Source organism: Orcinus orca, chromosome 17, assembly GCF_937001465.1.
Source record: "Orcinus orca chromosome 17, mOrcOrc1.1, whole genome shotgun sequence".
In the NCBI taxonomy this organism is placed as follows: domain Eukaryota; kingdom Metazoa; phylum Chordata; class Mammalia; order Artiodactyla; family Delphinidae; genus Orcinus; species Orcinus orca.
The window spans coordinates 57,706,845-57,724,774 of record NC_064575.1 but is presented as its reverse complement, the minus strand read 5'-3'; the positions used below and the strand labels follow the sequence as shown (position 1 = coordinate 57,724,774).

The window sequence follows — 17,930 nt, the reverse complement described above, 5'->3', positions numbered from 1 at the left end:
ATGCCTACTCCTTTAGAGGTACTCTCATCCTACTCTGACTTCCTTGCCTGAATTTTTCATTTCCAAAATACTCTTTAAAAAATATAAATAACCATCACATTTTCCCCAAATCACTATACATTTTATGATTTAAGTATTAAGTTTAAAACATTCCCTAGTGTCCCCTTTTTGAAAACTTATAGGAATGATTCAGTGCTATATTTCTCCAAGGTAAATTAAGTGCCCAATCTGGTATGTTACATTTGAATAACACCTTGTAAACTAAGGACTGGTTGAACCTTCTGAAAATGGAACTGAGAAAACTGAATAAGGCTTTTCTCTGAGGGATACTAGTATATTATACACTCTATAAAATGTAAATGCTTTTTATTCCCAGTCAGTTGCTAGGATCCAAGAGTGCTTCTGCATTCTCTATCATTTTTAATGTGTAATAAGCAAAGGGAGTGAAGAGTTCTGAGAGAAGGACGGCTCTCAGTTGAAGACTGCATCACTCTGAGCAAAGCTTCCCAAGTTCTTTTGTAAGACCATGCCACCAGCCTAACACGGTCTTCCTTTTCGGAACCAAGTATTCAGTGATTTGGAACTTGCAGTGCCTTTAGGCTTTATCCTAAAGCTTAGATTGAGAGATAAAGTAAGCTAGTGGTTATGATACAGGACCAGATATCAAAAATCCCAAGAAATATAATTCATTGTGACTTTAGATAGCTTACTTTCTGGTCCTGTGATTTCTGCATCAATTTGCTCTTCCTTGACATCACGAAACTATTGTGAAATTTAATCACTGTGAATGTTTTGAGAATCCCAAATGAATGAAGCAAAGTAAATATCTGTGTTTTGTTCATACATTTTTCTGAACTGTTGTTTCTATTTCTTATTGTACCCATTTCTTTAATGAAAATTATACTATAATTTCTGCAGACAGGGTCCAAGTCAGCTACCCTGGATATAAGATACACCCCAGGAAATAAACATTACTCTAACAATAAGTGATCTAAATAATTCTTCATTTCACATGCTGTATATGTCACTCCTATTTTACATATATATATATATATATATTTATATAATATTTATATTTACATATATATTTTTTTCTGAGTCTCTCACTTAAAAAATATTTCCATGATGAAATACCTGACTAAAGTTTCTCACTTTAAATAAACTCAGGAACTAATTGAATCACAGCTTTTTTTATAGCATTTTTAAAACTAAATTTTATCTTCACTTCCTTGTAGTTTATTAGAACATAAAATCTTTGAAATGGAGGGAAAGCACAAGGAAGAATTGGACACCTTAAAGGAAGAGAAAGAGAATCTTCAAGGCTTGGTTACTCGTCAAACATATATAATCCAGGAACTGGAGAAACAATTGAACAGAGCCACCACCAATAACAGTGTCCTTCAGAAGCAGCAGCTGGAGCTGATGGACACAGTGCATAACCTTGTCAACCTCTGCACTAAGGAAGGTGGTAAGAATTTCTTTCTTACTTTGGTATAGTAAATATCTTATTTAATTACGGAGCAAGCAAATATTCAATATAACTTTCTTAGTTGCATCAGTTGCTGTGTAGAAGCAGCAAAAGAACTTTATTCTTAGAAGCATTTCATGAAGTTACACTGACAATTTTCTCATGTTAACTTCAGAGAGAGTATTCATAAGCTTGAATATTGACTTTACAGCATCTTTCTAAAAGGACTTTCTAATTTCTTCTTTTTTTTACTGGTCTTTTAGCCTTAGATAAAATCTACTATATTTTCATGGGTAAATATTTGGTATCATGATGTTAGACACTTAACTATACAGGACAGAAATTGGCCAATATTAGAGATTAGTTCAGAGTGCTTAGGAGAGTTCCCATTTTAAAACTATTTTTTTTGCAAAGGAGGAGAGGGAAGAGTTGCCTGTAGAGAAAAGGAGATATAGAAGTTCTTAATAACTATTATGAGGAAGAGAGAATATTTGTTACTAAAAGTCTGTATTAAGATTATTTACACAGTCCTGTGTGGAGAAGACCTAACCGGGTGTATGGGCAAATTTATTCTGGGGTGTCTTCATGACCGTGGAAATAACAAATCTTTAATATGACTAGAATATCTGGAGCCATTTAATCATTGGAAATATTGCAGGCCTGTGTCTCTTTAGAAGACATCCATTCATCTGTCCATCCATCCACCCACCAATTATTGAATAAATGCCTCTGTGTGCACTTGTCCACTTCAAGCAGAACCTCACCTGAGCCTCAGGAGAGCTCTTCAAAGTTTGGAGCTTAAGGTCATCTTCTGTAGTTCTGCTTGCTAATCAGCCTTTCTGTTAGTGAACACAGAATGGTAAATGGTGATGAGTGAAAGAGAACACCACTTACATCTGAAAATCATGGTTGTCATTAAGTTGTGGCTTATGTGATCATTCATGTAATGGTTCAGTGTGCATATGCAATATACATAATTGGTGGCTCCTTTAATTTAATAGTGGACTTGAGCTATCTGAAAAAATACTCAGTCCCATACTCTCGTGAATAGATATGAATATAGAGGATAACTCCATATTAAGTGATCTTGCTTTAAAGACATTTCACATTTCTCTATTACACTCCATTACCTTGAGTTATATCTCCTTTAGATAATCTAAACAAGCCCTTAATATACTTTGTAAAGAATATGTTTTAAACAGTGAGTTCCCAGAGCTCCATTTGGGTGTGCTCAGAAATGTGATTGGGAAAGAAAAAACCTGCTAATCAGTCAGAGCCTGACAAAACTTTGAGTTAGAGTCTACTGAAAGGAAAGCACGGTAGAATTTTGCCAGAGAATTTTAATAGAGCTCATGAGTATTTAGAAATTAAGTATTAATATGAGACATATCTATTCTCATATTGAACTGAATACATTTGGGGAAAGATTGAAAACATATTTTTCTTATCATCCTGAGACTCCTGAGACGTAATGCACATGGAGTTGAGTAATTCTTTTTTTTATGATGTTAGAAATATCAAGCCCTGTTGATTCTCACAGAGCTCATATGTCTGCCTGCTTATCATAATTTCACTTCTTTTCTAAGTATTGTCCAATAAATGTGTCTTTAAGCTTTTGGAGGCAGGAGGGTGACTTCAAAATTAAAATTCCTGGCTAGTTTTGGTCTTTGGGTGCAGTGTCAGGCAACCAAACATCTGTTCAATTCAAAAAACATAATTTATTGAACAATTATTATGGCACTCCTGATAGATGCTACCCATAGCATCCGCTCAGGGTATGAGAAAAGTAACTGTGTCTATTCTATGATATAGCACATCCAAAAATACTACTACTACAGAGTGAGACAGAAATTGTCTAATACTTCAGACCTCTAGACATTTATTTTCTTTTTAATGATAAAATTCTAAAATAAATCCTGCTTTAACTATAGGATTTGTAATCTTAATGTAAGCCTATTGCCCTATTATCCAATGAACTCTATGCTCTTATAATCATAGATTTTGTTTGCTTCTTATTAATCTTTTTTTTCTTTAATCCCACAGTTAAGTATTCTACTATTTGGTCATTTAAGAACTCATAAGAGACACAAAAATGGGAAATGTCTCTCACTAAGTTTTCCATAAAGATTTTACTTCTTTGCATATCTTCATTTTCACTGGCACCATAGTCTTCAGTTATGGTGAATTTAAAACTTAAATGAGTGATTTCATAATACTAGATTAAATATCAGTTACTAAAATGAACTTGTATTTCATTCTAATTCTAAAACACATAAGTAAAATCTCTCCCTACTTAAGACCAAAAGTTTATTTATCAAGTAGATTTATTATTTATCAAAGATTATATATAAATGTTCTACTTTTAAATATAAATATATGCAAATAAGCCTAAATCAATACATCACAATAAATGCATCACTTTTCTAAAATGTGTATTTCAAAAATGCAAAGAGTAGTCTTCTGAAGGATTTTCCAGAAACATCATGAACTGTGTCATAATCCAAAAGACTAAAAATTTTAATTGACCTTAAGGGTCCTCTCTTTCTAACTTGACTCAGTCAGTCATTTATGGAGACAGCCTGAATGTAATACTACAAAGCAAGAGAAAAATTTCTGTTGAGGTTTTTCTGTCATTGGCAACTAATGTAATCTTTATGAAGCTGTCTCATCATTTATAAAAAGTCAGGATAATTATATCTGCTTCACAATGATAGTGAGAGGATTAAATTAGATACTGCATATAAAAACTAAAGAATGTGACACAGTTGATTCATTAAACATTAATTCCTTCCTTTTCCTCCAAGTGACAAGATTAAACTAAACACAAGAAAACTTATGATGTGCTATCTATAAGTAAAATTTCTTTCAAAGAAAATGTCTGGATACAAGGCTGTAGAGTTTCTGACTGTTGACAGTCATCTAAGCCCCTTCTTTTTAGCTTCAGTTTTCTAATCTCTAAAATGAAATCATAATACATACCTGATGAGTTTGCAGTAAGAATTAAAAGAGGTTTGTGTAAAACATGTAGTATTTTTGTTTAGTTTCACAGAACTTTTCCTACTAAAACATCTAATGTCATGAGATATATTTAATCTAAATACAGTTAATAAACACATTTTCTGAAATAGTTCAACAAACCTTCCTCTTGTTGTTCTGAACAGGCAATAGTGGTACCTTAGGCAAACAGTCATTACAAACTGAATTGCATCTATTTTTGTAAGACTTCTGGGTAGCACATTTATTTTTGCCTAACCTTTGTCTGCAAAAACTTGGTTGCAGTTATTCTTAGAAACATTAACACTAAAGAAATATTGCTCTCAATGTTATCATTGTGTCAAAGCTTAGCTGATTGCTTCGTGTTTTTGGCAGTTCACAGTTATTGTGGGAATTAAATAGTTTACATTGATAATGGCATGGAAACAAGGTTTGGAATTCTTTGGGGGAGGATAATCAGGTACTGTGACTGTCAACATTCAGCAGTCATCTCTGTTCAGAGATAATTAAAGCATCATCACGTACCTTGAGCATACACCAGACAAAGTTTGCATTATGTGATCAAGAATTTAATTACTAACAAACCTTAAAAAAAGAAAGATAAAAAGAAAATAGTATTTAGGTTCCATCATAAAATTACATTGGCTGATTCTCTTACTGTCCAAATCAACTTGGAACATACTCCTGCTATACCAAGATATGATTCATAAATTTATCATTCATTTAAAAAATAGTTATACAGCAACTGTTTTGTTTCAGATTCTCTTCTGGTGGTAAGGGTATCCATCCATTTTTATTTAACAAAGATTTGCTGAGTTCCTATAATATGCCAGATACTGTTCAGACAATGAGAAGAGAGAAAAGATGTACTGTCCGTGGCTTCAAGAAAACTGGAATTTGGTGGGGAAAGAGATAGGTAAACAAACAATTATATTCTGTAATTGTTTGCTAGTGGTGAAGCCAGGGTGGCAGGGGACTAGTGAAACACACAGGAGGAATATTAAAATCATGATAGAGACAGAAGGATGAGGGCAGAATCCCACATCTGCAGAGTCTTCTTAAGGCTCTTGTTGAATACTTGTTATGATGCAGGCATGGCTTAAGCTTTATGTGTATTAACTTAGTTAGTCCTCACAATAACAGTTTGAGGGAACTACTGTGGTTAGCCCCATTTTATAAGTTCCACAGGCAGCTTGAGTATTTTCCTAAGGTTACATAGCTAGAAAGGTTGATCCAGGATTAGAATGTAGGCAGGATGGCTCTAATGGGGAGACAGTGGCTAAGTCTTCAAAATGAAGAAAACGGAGGATACTCTAGAGAGCATAAACATGCATATTTGCCAGGAGTCATGAGAATGGGTGTGAGGGGTGTACACCTAAATGCATAACCTAATTCTCAGAATCAAAGGCAGGAGAGCAGTGAAAGGCAAGGTTAGAAAGATCCACAGAGGGAGATCAAAGAAGCTGAATTTTTTCCTCGAAAGCAGTGAGGAGTCGTTGTCATTATATAAGGACAATGGTGACCTTATCATTTTAGAAAAATCACCCCAGTCACAACGTAGGAACAATGCATCAGAAAGTTGACAAGCCTGGAAACAGAGGGACCAGGTGGATATTTTGCCATTATTAAAATATTAACAAATACTTAGATAGTATGAGCCAATCTTCTTAGCCCCTTGCATATCATTTAATTATGGTAACAACTCTATAAGCTAAGTGCTATTATTAACCTTATGTGACACATAATGAAATTAAGCACGGGAAGGTAAATAACTCCCAAATATTACAGTAGTAGCAAGTGAACAAGCTGAGATTTGAACCCATAGAGTCTGGTTCTTGAGTCTGTACATTATCCACCATACTATGATGGGGAGAAAAGGTAGATTGAAGGTGGTTTTCATCAGATTCTCAAAAGGATCTTCTGGGAGAGAAATAATGAGGTCAGGATCAAACAAGGGCAAATGGAAAGGCAAGTGAAGGGGAAATTCGTGAATAAAGAAGAATTAGAATCAACAAGAAATAACCACTTATTTAGAAGTAGACTCGAATATATTATAAATTCCAGGTTTCTGGGTTGACTAATTTTGATGATATTTCTTAAAATCAGCAACATGTGAAGAGAAACAGGCTCTGCGGGGAGGATTTAGTTTGAGGCATTGGACTGAGGTGACTATGGGACAGTTAGACTCTGAAAGGTAGGGGAATGGGAGTCAGGAGTTCAGTAGTAAAATCCTGATGAGCATGTAGATTGGTGTGTCCTCAGAGGAGATAATTGGTAAAGCCATGCAGCAAATGAAATCCCTGAAAGTGTGTATAAAGCAATGACTCAGCCATTTAGGGGTTATAAATCCATTCAAGAATCTGATGAAAACTAATCTACCTTTCGTTCCTACTTAGTGCAAATACCCAGGCACAAATCTATGTACAATTTCAGAGAATTTACAGAAATATTTAACATACAGAAATTGCATAATATATTATGAACTCATTTTAACATAATAAGAATGTAAAATCAAAGACAGAAAATTGGGAATTCTTTAAGGGACTGAAAAAAGGAGACCAAAATAGGCGTTATAGCAGAGAGAAAAGACTGTTATGAAGGGTCTTATTTTAGTGGCAAATAAGCAGAAAGGTCAAATGAAAAAACAGACTGAAGTGAACTTTGGAACTGGGTTGTTACCTTCTATACGGAGAGTTTGAGTAAACTGTAGAGCTCAATTGCATAGGTGGAAGACTAAAATGAGTAAGATGAAGTAAAAGCAGAAAATGTTGTCTACCCACATCCAAATGTTGAATGTGAAAGGGTAGATATCAGTTCTGGGTGAGAAGCACAGAGAGTAGAGAGGAATAAAAGAAACTTAAATACCAAGAGACATGAGCATGTTTATATACTTAGTTCCTTAATATGAAGTATAAAAATTTCAGATCATAAGGGGCTTCTCTTGAAGTTTATTTTAAAAGTTTCTTTCAGATTGTCTGAAAGAGATAATGATTAATACTACAAATTTTTAAGTGATCTCAATTATTTGGTTTAAAGTATCTTTCCCAGAGGCTGAATTGCAGTGGTACAGAACGTTTGATCATTATTTTCGGTCTTCTGGCCTTCTGAAAAGGGGAAATGAAGCATTTGCTTCCTTTCCAGTGCTGAGGGGACATTTGGCTCTGTTCTCAGAATAATTCTACCATCTGAAAGGAATTTACCTCCTATGCAGTGTCTACCGAGTTTGTGAAGTAAATCATTCAGTCAAGGGATGAGATAGTTTGAACTCCTGCAAGTCCCTTGAGTTAAGAACGACTCTTAAAAACATCACAGATGATGGGAGGAAATTAAAACTTTTTGAATGTTACTCATATAAACATTGATAAAAATAGAAAATATCATTTTTATTGACTTAGTAAAATACTTGGTTATCGTTGACTACTTGTAATGCACGTTTTAACATTAGGTAGAAAGAGAAAGAAAAATACAGGAAGTCATCTGCTGAACACTACAGTGAGCACTTGTTTCCATTTAATGAGGGAAGTGCTTTATCTTGACAGAAAATTATATGTCAAACATTTACAATTTCCTTAAAATGAACCACACTTCTAGCACTTCCTTTCACAAAACCTAATGGCTTAAGGGGAAAGTGACTATTTATTTTTGGAAATGGTATGTTTCTCCTTTTTGATGGAGCATGTTATCTGCCTTTTGAAAAGCCGTAATTTCCGTAAAAAAAAAAAAAAAAATTGTGTGAATAGCAGATAGCCAAACTAGTGATAACAAAATAAAAAATAATACAGTCCTTGACCTCTCCCATGAACTATTTCTAAACCACATCTTTTGGGGGAGATTTGAAATTTTGTGGTTAATTCTCTTTTGGAATTAGAGTTTCAATTTCAGAAACGAAACTGTCTGAAATGGAAAGGGATATCCCCTGATTCCAGCTGGGCCTGGAAGTTACCAGGGTGAAAGGCCATGAAAAAAAGAGTGTTGCCTTGATGTTCTAACATTACTGTGAACAAACCCTGTTCCTTCTTCTCTTGTGCTTTCATGGCCTGGTTCGCTAAAGCAAAGAAGCACAAAATATTTTGAATATAATTTTAACTAAATCATTTCCTGGACTCATCGATACTCAGGTCCAATTCAACGGGTTTTGTTTTCTAAGTCCAGAGACAAAATGGGACAGTGGATACGAGTTACAGATAAGCTATGGTACTTTGTACTAAGCCAAATAACACCTATAATTACTCAGAGAGAAAGTAAGGAAAAAACATTCTATTAACATCTTTCAGTATGTGTATAATACAGGAACCATAGAGTAAAACCCTTATGAAATCTCTTATGCTTTAAGAACAGAGGAAAAATAAACCCTGAAAAATGTTGCAACTATATGGTTGGGCTTAAATATATATAAACAAAAGATTGACTTTTAGCTTAAGATTTTTCTAAAAGTCAAATGCTAAGAAGCTTTTAAAACTGATGATTAAAAACATTTGTAGAGGGCTTCCCTGGTGGCACAGTGGTTAAGAATCGCCTGCCAATGCAGGGGACACGGGTTCAAGCCCTGGTCCGGGAAGATCCCACATGCTGCAGAGCAACTAAGCCTGTGCGCCACAACTACTGAAGCCTGCATGTCTACAGCCCTTGCTCCGCAGCAAGAGCAGCCACCACAATGAGAAGCCCGTGAACCGCAACAAAGAGTAGCCCCCGCTGGCCGCAACTAGAGAAAGCCCACGTGCAGCAGCGAAGACCCAATGCAGCCAAAAATTAACTTAAAAAAAATTTTTTTAGCTTCCTATGGGAGCTCATCATTTATTTTCAACTAAAGAATACCAACAATATGACTGCTTCTAAGTACATTGGAATCTCATCCTACTACTGGCTTGGATGTTCACATTCTGAGTGGGACCATCTCTGGTAAGGAATCACACTAATATGTGACCTACCAAGAATAGATAAATAAATCATAAAATTTTTGATGAATTTATGATAAAGTTAAATTATTAAATTTAATACCAATTAAATCAAACCTTTTAATTTTATTATATCTTTAAGTGTACTTATAATTAATTTTAGGTGTGAACATTCTGTTTTCACAATCAGTGTGAGTGCCTTTAGAACAGTGAATTTGAACTGTGGGTTTAATTTTAAGTGACAATTTTGTTCGAAAGGAAGGTTTTGCCGGTTGCTTTGGCCCCATATACACACTCGCAAGTGCACAAATAAACCAAATCTCCACCAAAATTAATCCAGCCCATGTCCCTAGAACTAGGACTTAGATTGAGGTGGTTTCCTCACCAGTGTCTTGGAGCAGCTATGACATATGCCATCAAGAGGGCGGGCATGGTAGCCTAGAAAGAACAGGAAGAAGGACAACTGACTTCTATTCCCAGTGCTGCTGCCACGTTGCTTAACATAAAAGTACTGCACACCTTAGAGTTTGCCTGGTGTCCTAGACAAACTCATGCATTTTATGACTCCTATCAATCATTCCATATCTTCTCTTGATTTTATGTCACTCATAATGACTGAGGAAACCCAAAGATAGAGTAGAATCCCATGTATACCCGCAGGTAGTAAAGTAGTATTCGTCAAGTATATCTCACCACAAGAGTAAGAATCAAAGTGACATACCTATGGTGACAGTCAGCCTTTATTTATTTAAAACTTCAAAGTGGCATTTTTTTGGTCAGTTTTCAAAAGCATCTGGCAACTGCTCTCCATGTTTTACAGCATTGCCCAAGGACTTTCATTCCATTTTTAATGGCTTTTGCTGAAATCAATTATTTGTTCACTCAGAGCACAAAAGATGCCCTTTAAGTCTTCCCACATGTGTGAGAAATCATTTATTCAAAATCAGCATATTCCAGTCAGGCTGAAGACATTATATGGAAAATTAAAACACATGAAACACCTGAAATATCTTTGTTAATGAAATGACCTTCTGAACAAATGGCAAGGATCATGTAGCACTCATAACTGCCCATCAGGGTGCCCAAAGGGAAAACACAGAAATGAATTTTATAAAAAGTGAATGATCACTTGATTAAACAAAGATTGTGTGTAAATCCATTTTCAACTTTTAGTAATTTTTTTTCATTCTTAGCTGCTCTAAGTGTAATATGCATTGTATACATTCAGTTACATATGTGAGTCACTTCACATTAGTCGAGTGTTAGAAAATTTATTTAAATGCACTAATCAAACAAAAGTAGAAATATGTAGAATTACTTCACGTTTCATTATTCCACACTGAAACAAGTACCATAAAATTAGCAATCCACGTATGACATAGGGTACTATGTATGTCCACATGGATTTAAGTGTTTGTGTACCTTATACGTCTCAGTAGCACAGGGAGATCAGCTCGGTGCTTTGTGTCCACCTAGAGGGGTGGGATAGGGAGGGTGGGAGGGAGATGCAAGAGGGAGGGGATATGGGGATGTATGTATACGTATAGCTGATTCACTTTGTGATACAGCAGAAACTAACACACCATTGTAAAGCAATTATACTCCAATAAAGATGTTAAAAAAAAATTCTCTGAACAGTTGATTGCAGGGGTGTAGGGCTTATTTTAAATATGACTCCTTTGTAAGAATCAAAAAATTAAAGAGAGATAAAATTTTTTAAATGTATATATTTACCTACAATTATATGTAATGAGTAATATATTTTCCACATAATGTATCTCTTTAAGTAGTAAAATTTTAAGGAAATTTTAAAATATCATAATGGCAAATTTTCTGCAGTGTTTTCATAAAAGATTTTTCTAATAATTTAATTCATTATCATCAGCATGAATTAATTTATACCATAATGCCATGATGCCTTTCTAAAAGTATATAATTTATCCCTTATGTTATATTTTGCCCAAACTATTATCATTTCTTATTTTTGCCTACTTTAAAAAAATTACTATTTTTTCCTCATACCCACAAAAAAGCTTTTAGTTATCAATTTTCTCATTGTTTTCAGGCCTGATTCTAGAAGATGAGCACAAACACAGACATATGCCCACTCTCATCTCCCCAACCAGCCCTCCTCTAAACTTGTAACTTCTAGCAAATGGTCCATAGGCTGGGGGATCAATAATTAGGCTTCTGAGAATAATATCTAAAACTAATGGGGGTAAATCCTGATCAGCATGACTTTTAGGGTATGGACATTATTAAATCCAATGTGGCTGCTCAGGGACCTCTTACTTCCTAATCCTCTGTTTGCTTTTGAGGTTGTGGGCCATCACTGCTTCATATTTCTGCTAAGAGCTCCCATCTCACAGAAAATTCTGCTACCTGTTCCTCTCTTCTATCTTCATCTCAACATTTTTCTTCTTTCTTGTCATTTCTGCCTCCTGTCATTTTCCCATACTTCCTGCTTCCAATGAGAAGAGCCTATACCCATTCAAAATTAAGGCCTGTCCTGATTCACCTAAGACCCAAGGGTGGGACCTTTTCAGCTAAGTATTGCTGGGGATTCACTCTGTGACAAATAACATATTAGAGTTCTGTTTGGGTTTGACGTACTTTAGAAGCCAGTAAGAAGTAGTTTTGGCTTTACAGTTAAAGACTTCCACTACTTATAAGTTTTGGTGAAGTTAGATAGCATCTCAGAGTTTCAGTTTTCTCATATATGAAATGATATATTGACAAATCCATCTCATAAGATGTTTATGAGTGTTAAATGAAATAAAGCATATAAAACATACTTAGCACAAGAAATTCAGAGTTGAGCACATAATTAGTATTCAGTGAATGCTAGTTGATTTTATTATGATCATGATTATTATATTTCCACCAAGATGATAGTTAAGATTTTACACATTAGCTACAAAATATATATACATAAAGAATTTAAATTAGAATAAAAACAGTTCTTTTTATAAAAAATTTAATTAAAATAATAATGCAGCAAGTAAACAATGTTCAAGTGTTCCCTTATACCACAGTTAAAAGGAAAAGGAACAGTAGATTTTTAAAAAGGAAGCCTTTAGCTACTTAACCAAAGACTTCAGATTGAAAGTATTTATAAATATGTTTGTTATATTGTGACATAGCAATTTATGTTTTTTATATATATATATATATTAGATTAAAAAATAGGTAATTGCCATTTTTGTAGGTTAAAAACAATCATGCTGAGATATCAACCCACAGATATTTAGGTTCATATACATATATTTTATATGAAATAAAATACCAATTTTGAAAGTTTTAATTTATAAGCTTAAAACTCGTATGTGTTTATATAGCTATACATATGTGATACGTATTTATGAAATCATCAGTAGGTCTTCCTCGCCCACCCACAAAATATTGAAATATTGAATATTGCCTACAAACCTTTAAACGTATTTTCTACACCCTTGAAATGCAAAATATTACCTTCATCTACTTCTAGAAGTCCTTTCAAGTAAATTAGGATACCAGGGAATTTCTTAAATGGCCTTTCCATGAAATACCCACACACCTGGCTGAAGACTAGAGAATTTAAGCAATCAGTTTTTTGCTTGTTTGCACCTTGTCAGATATGCCATTTTACTCATCTGTACGTTCAGTTACCTTCAGTAACCTGTTGTGTGAAAATCACGGGCTAGGGTCAATTCCTAGTACTATGATCTCCTTAATGCTAATGGCCCAAAAAGTACCACAAGAAATATCCTTAAACCAATAACATGATCTGCATACATTCTGATGTTTGCTAAATACTGGAGATATATGAATGATTATCCACATCTAAGATTTAAAAAGAATAATTGAAGAATTGATCCCTTTATAGCAACTTATTAGGAATTAAGTAGGATCAAGGGCTCCTGGTTTTTATATTGCCTCTGGTAGCAAGGCTAATTGTCTTCTGCATTCTCTACTACGTTTTCTGAGACTCAGAATTACCAATTCCACATTCCAGGAAGTTTTCTCTTGAGGGTTCATCTGAATTGAAGTGACCCTCTGCCTTAGCTTTCATGGTTCTTCCCTCAAGTCAGCCCAGTGGTAGATATGCCATCCGGGTTGGAATTGAGTAGGCAAATGAAGGCAAGGGCCAGATAAAGCTAACAGCTGCTGGAGTCAGCGTCTCAGGTTGCTCATTGGCTGAATGTTGGCTGGTGAAAGACAAACATGCACCTGCTTATGTCCCTGTTCTTTCCCTTTAGATCCCAGAAATTTGGTTGTATAGATAAGGGATGAATAATGATTCCTTCCTAAGACTTTCCTAAGATTTATTTGCTGATATTGATGTGGGTAAAGTCTTTGAACTGGCATACCAAGCTCTTAAAATTTAGTTCAGATAGCTTTTTTACATGTTTTATTCATTCAGGTGTTATCTCTTCTGAACAGCCTTCCCCAAGCCTACCTGGTCAGAAATAGAGTGTAGTCTCTGCACCTACTCTCAATGCACTTGATACATATCTCCAAAACAGCAATTGTGTGCATTATCTCTGTTCGGTATTATATTTAAACTGGTACCATTAGACTGAGAAGCTGTTGCTGGCCATCTTGTGACCAGGTAGAGAGTCAGCAACAAGTGAGTCAAGAAAAAGATAAGTAAACCAATTCCTGATCACACTGTTTGAAACCTGATCATGCTTTCCCTAAAGCTCTATCCTAGATTGTTGAATTACATGATTCAATAAATTATCGTTTTGCTTCAGCCAGCTTGAGTTGGGTTTTTCCCTATCATGGAAGATACTAATCATAGATGTAGCTATCATGAGATATTATGGAAGACCTACTAATGGGTCTTTCTCTCATCAGACTGTGATCACATTAAGGACAGGTTGTGGTTTTCTTATGTCTGTATCTCCATTATCTTGAAAAAGTCATGCAAATAGCAGATGTTTAATCAATATTTACTGAAATTGTTAATATAGGATGGGTTAAATTAAGAAGGGACAGGAGGCAGTCTTTTAAATTGAGACAAATTAAAAGTCTCAGTCTATTTGTCTTATATTTAGGCTTTCATTAATTTTTAATGATGACAACTGAGGAAGGATAGTGGGATCAGTAAGAGAAAAAGAGAATATCGGTTTTGGAAGAAAATATTAGGTAAAATAAACAAATGAAAGTTGGGGTTGCATCAGGAACTGCTCAACAAGCAAGTAGAAATGAGGATCTGGAGGTCATGAGAGAAGCAAATACGTGGTGTCAGAAATGCTTGTATCTTAGAAATCTGTGTGAAAGTTTGAAGCCGTAGAAATTGGTTTGCAAAAAGAGCAGATGAAAAAGGAATAGAGATCCAAGAATAGAATCTTGGTGAGCATCTATTGGTAGGTGGGGAAAGGAACAGAACGCAATGAAGAGGAAAGAGAAAGGACAATTAGAGAAGTAGAAAAGGGACTAAGAGAGCTCAACACAAAAGGCAAGGGCAAAGATAGGCAAAGACAACTTCTGTAGAGGAAAAAGGTAGAGGAGACTTATTTTAAATGGTTTTGATCGTCATAGTAAAACATAAAACAATGTCATATATAAATAGAGAAGACAGGAGTGAGATTTAATCTTGAAAAAAGTAGAAAGATTTGAAATACACTTTTCAGGAAATGTAATAAAAAGTCTGTTAGAAATGACCAAGGGTTTGACTGAGAAGCATAGAGAACACAGCTCAGTTTAGAAAGTACACATTTGAAGGGCATTAAATAGCCTCACTTTAGTGTTTGCAGTCTAGAAATGGGGGTGAGAATGTGAATAAACGTGCTTCCTTGGGTCAGGATTTACCCATACAAGGGGTTAGTGGATGAAAGGACAGTGGAAGGAGGGCACTAGCAATTCCACCCGAACTGTGCTTAAATGCCTCACTCTCAGGCTGAAGGTAGGAAGAAGGAAAAAGGAGGCTAGGAAGAGGCACATAGTAATGGTGGGGATCTAGACTCTCAATTAGAAGAAAGACAAACTCATTAAGAATTAAAGAATGGGAAAGGAAAAAATAAGAGCATGTGATCAAAGGCGGAACTTTTAGATGTAAAGATCATTTTTTAAGAATTCATGCTTTTAAACCAGCTTTTAAACCAGTGTATTATTATAAGTTAAACCACTTTTACAGATATAGCTAAAACACCTGTATCAAGTATCAAGATTGCTCCTCCCTGCTCTGTCCAGTTGATGCTTCTTTTATCTTCTTCCATCAGGTTTTCCATGTTTGTCTCTTGTCATTTATCTTATATTCCTCCAGGCATTATCTTCCATCTTGCTGAATCTCAAGACCTTCTACAAAAATTTATCCTTAGTTCTGACACTTGCAATGTTCAGTTAATTCATCTTTGTTCTTGTCTTTCTGTGTTTTAAAATGTTTACTGTGTGTCCAGTTTTACAATATCTAACCATAACACTGAATTTCAGAATTCTCCAATATTTAACGAAGAAAATAGGCATGAAAATTGAAGCTATGAGATTAAATCTCTACAATCAGCATATGGTATATACATCATATATCATTTCATCTGAAATAATCTTTAATTCTTAATAAATAAAGCTTACAGTATACAGCAAGATTAGATTACCTGGGTTTTTTAGACTTAAACTTAACAATGGTGTGCCTTGATGTAGTCAATGAATGAAATAAGCTAATTATTAGCCCGCTCTGACAAGGAGAGGCCAGCTCATTATAATCCTAAGTGTAACCAGTCAATTGTAACTTCCCTGCATTTCGTCAGCTACAGTATTTATATTTGAGGGTAGAAAACAGCAGCATCCACCACTCCACTGAGTGGGTTGGCTAGCCTTCCACAGCCTGAGTGTCCTTTCCATAAGAAAGAATAAGAATGTAATGTTGCCATTGATGATATCATTATTATCATAACAGCAATAACTACCATTTCTTGGCACTTACTATAATTCAGTCACTCTGCGTTATGTAATTCACATACTTGCCTCAGAGATATGTATAAATTCCCCACTTTATAGATTAAAAAGAGAAAGCAAAACTCTGAAAGTCAATCTACCCTTATAGAAGGGGTCTTCAGACCATAGAATATAATACAAATATTAAAGGTAAGCTCTGAATGAAACTTTTAAATTGCTTTTAAATGCTATATTACTCTAAAATGTAGCCTGGATCAAACTTTCAAGCATAATATTACTAGTTAGTAAGTAATTAAAAACAAGCAGTCTAATCATCTGGAAAGAATGTATTTCAATTTTTCAAAAATATGAAACTATATTTCAAGAAAATGAAACATCTATATCAGATATGTTGCCACAATGACAACAACGAATCCATAGTATAACCATAGCACTAACTGTACGTTTTATGGTAGACTCCTCAAACCATTTTTCCAGTTATAAGACTTAACATCCATAGTTTGAACATTTTTATAAATTAGTTTCCAGAAAAATAAGATAATATCCAACTTTTTCCTTTTCTCTGTGTTATTGAAAAAGTGTGTGAAATAGCTTCCCTCTTCCCCAACAACAGTCTTTTCACCCACTTCATCCTGAAGAGGAAAAGAAAAGGGGAAGGGAGGTGGCAGAGAAGTGGGAAGGGAATGCATTCTCCTTACATAACTAAATAAGGGAGGGCAGGAAGTGGTACATTGAACAAGAAAACGTTTTCTCTTTCTTTAGATAAATGATTATCCCCACCTCTCACCCAAAAAAGAAAAATGGGTTTACCGTTGAATTCCTCTTGACCACATCTTCCTGTTTGTTCATCCTCTCAAGGGATTATAAATTTTAGTTAGTATTTCTTTACATCCTTTTTTTTTTTTTGCATCTGATTTGGTTATTTTCAACAGAAGAGCAAGCATTTAGAATTTAGGAAGGTTTAGTTTTAGAAAAATAATAGTCCATTTAGCTTAAAATAAGTAAGCACAAGTGAAATGCATTGATGTTTTTGAAAACAAGACCTTTGTATAATCCACTGACATGCCCAGTGCCATTAAAAGTAGCTTTTGAGTATATAAATATTCATTTTTAATTGCTATTTGCATACATTCTATGCAATGCTCTTCACCATCATATAATGTTAATCCTCTGATTACTTATTTTGTGTTGATATTGCAATTGTTCTTTTTGTGTGTGTTTTTATTTAAATATTTATTTATTTATTTGGTTGCATCAGGTCTTACTTATAGCAGGTGGCCTGCTTAGTTACGGCTCACCAGCTTCTTAGTTGTGGCACATGGGCTCCTCAGTTCTGGCAGGCAGGCTCCTTAGTTGTGGCATGCAAGTGGGATCTAGTTCCCGGACCAGGGATCGAACCTGGGCCCCCTGCATTGGGAGTGCGCAGTCTTTTTTTTTTTTTTTTTTTAACATCTTTATTGGACTATAATTGCTTTACAATGGTGTGTTAGTTTCTGCTTTCTAACAAAGTGAATCAGTTATACATATACATATGTTCCCATATCTCTTCCCTCTTGCGTCTCCCTCGCTCCCACCCTCCCTATCCCACCCCTCTAGGTGGTCACAAACCACCGAGCTGATCTCCCTGTGCTGTGCGGCTGCTTCCCACTAGCTATCTATTTTACGTTTAGTAGTGTATATATGTCCATGCCACT

General features: G+C 34.9%; 1 protein-coding gene across 2 annotated transcripts in view; it reads left to right on the top strand.

Annotated features, from left to right (window-relative positions):
* The window catches only part of ANGPT1 (angiopoietin 1), a 251,656-nt gene that overhangs the window by 176,140 nt on the left and 57,586 nt on the right, over nucleotides 1-17,930 (top strand). Inside the window, exon 4 of one of the 2 annotated variants that reach the window (XM_004282936.4) lies at nucleotides 1,236-1,468. In XM_004282936.4, the coding sequence (XP_004282984.1) occupies nucleotides 1,236-1,468 (233 nt within the window). The remainder of the gene's footprint in view (nucleotides 1-1,235; nucleotides 1,469-17,930) is intronic. The other variant, XM_012537839.3, reaches the window with a different exon arrangement.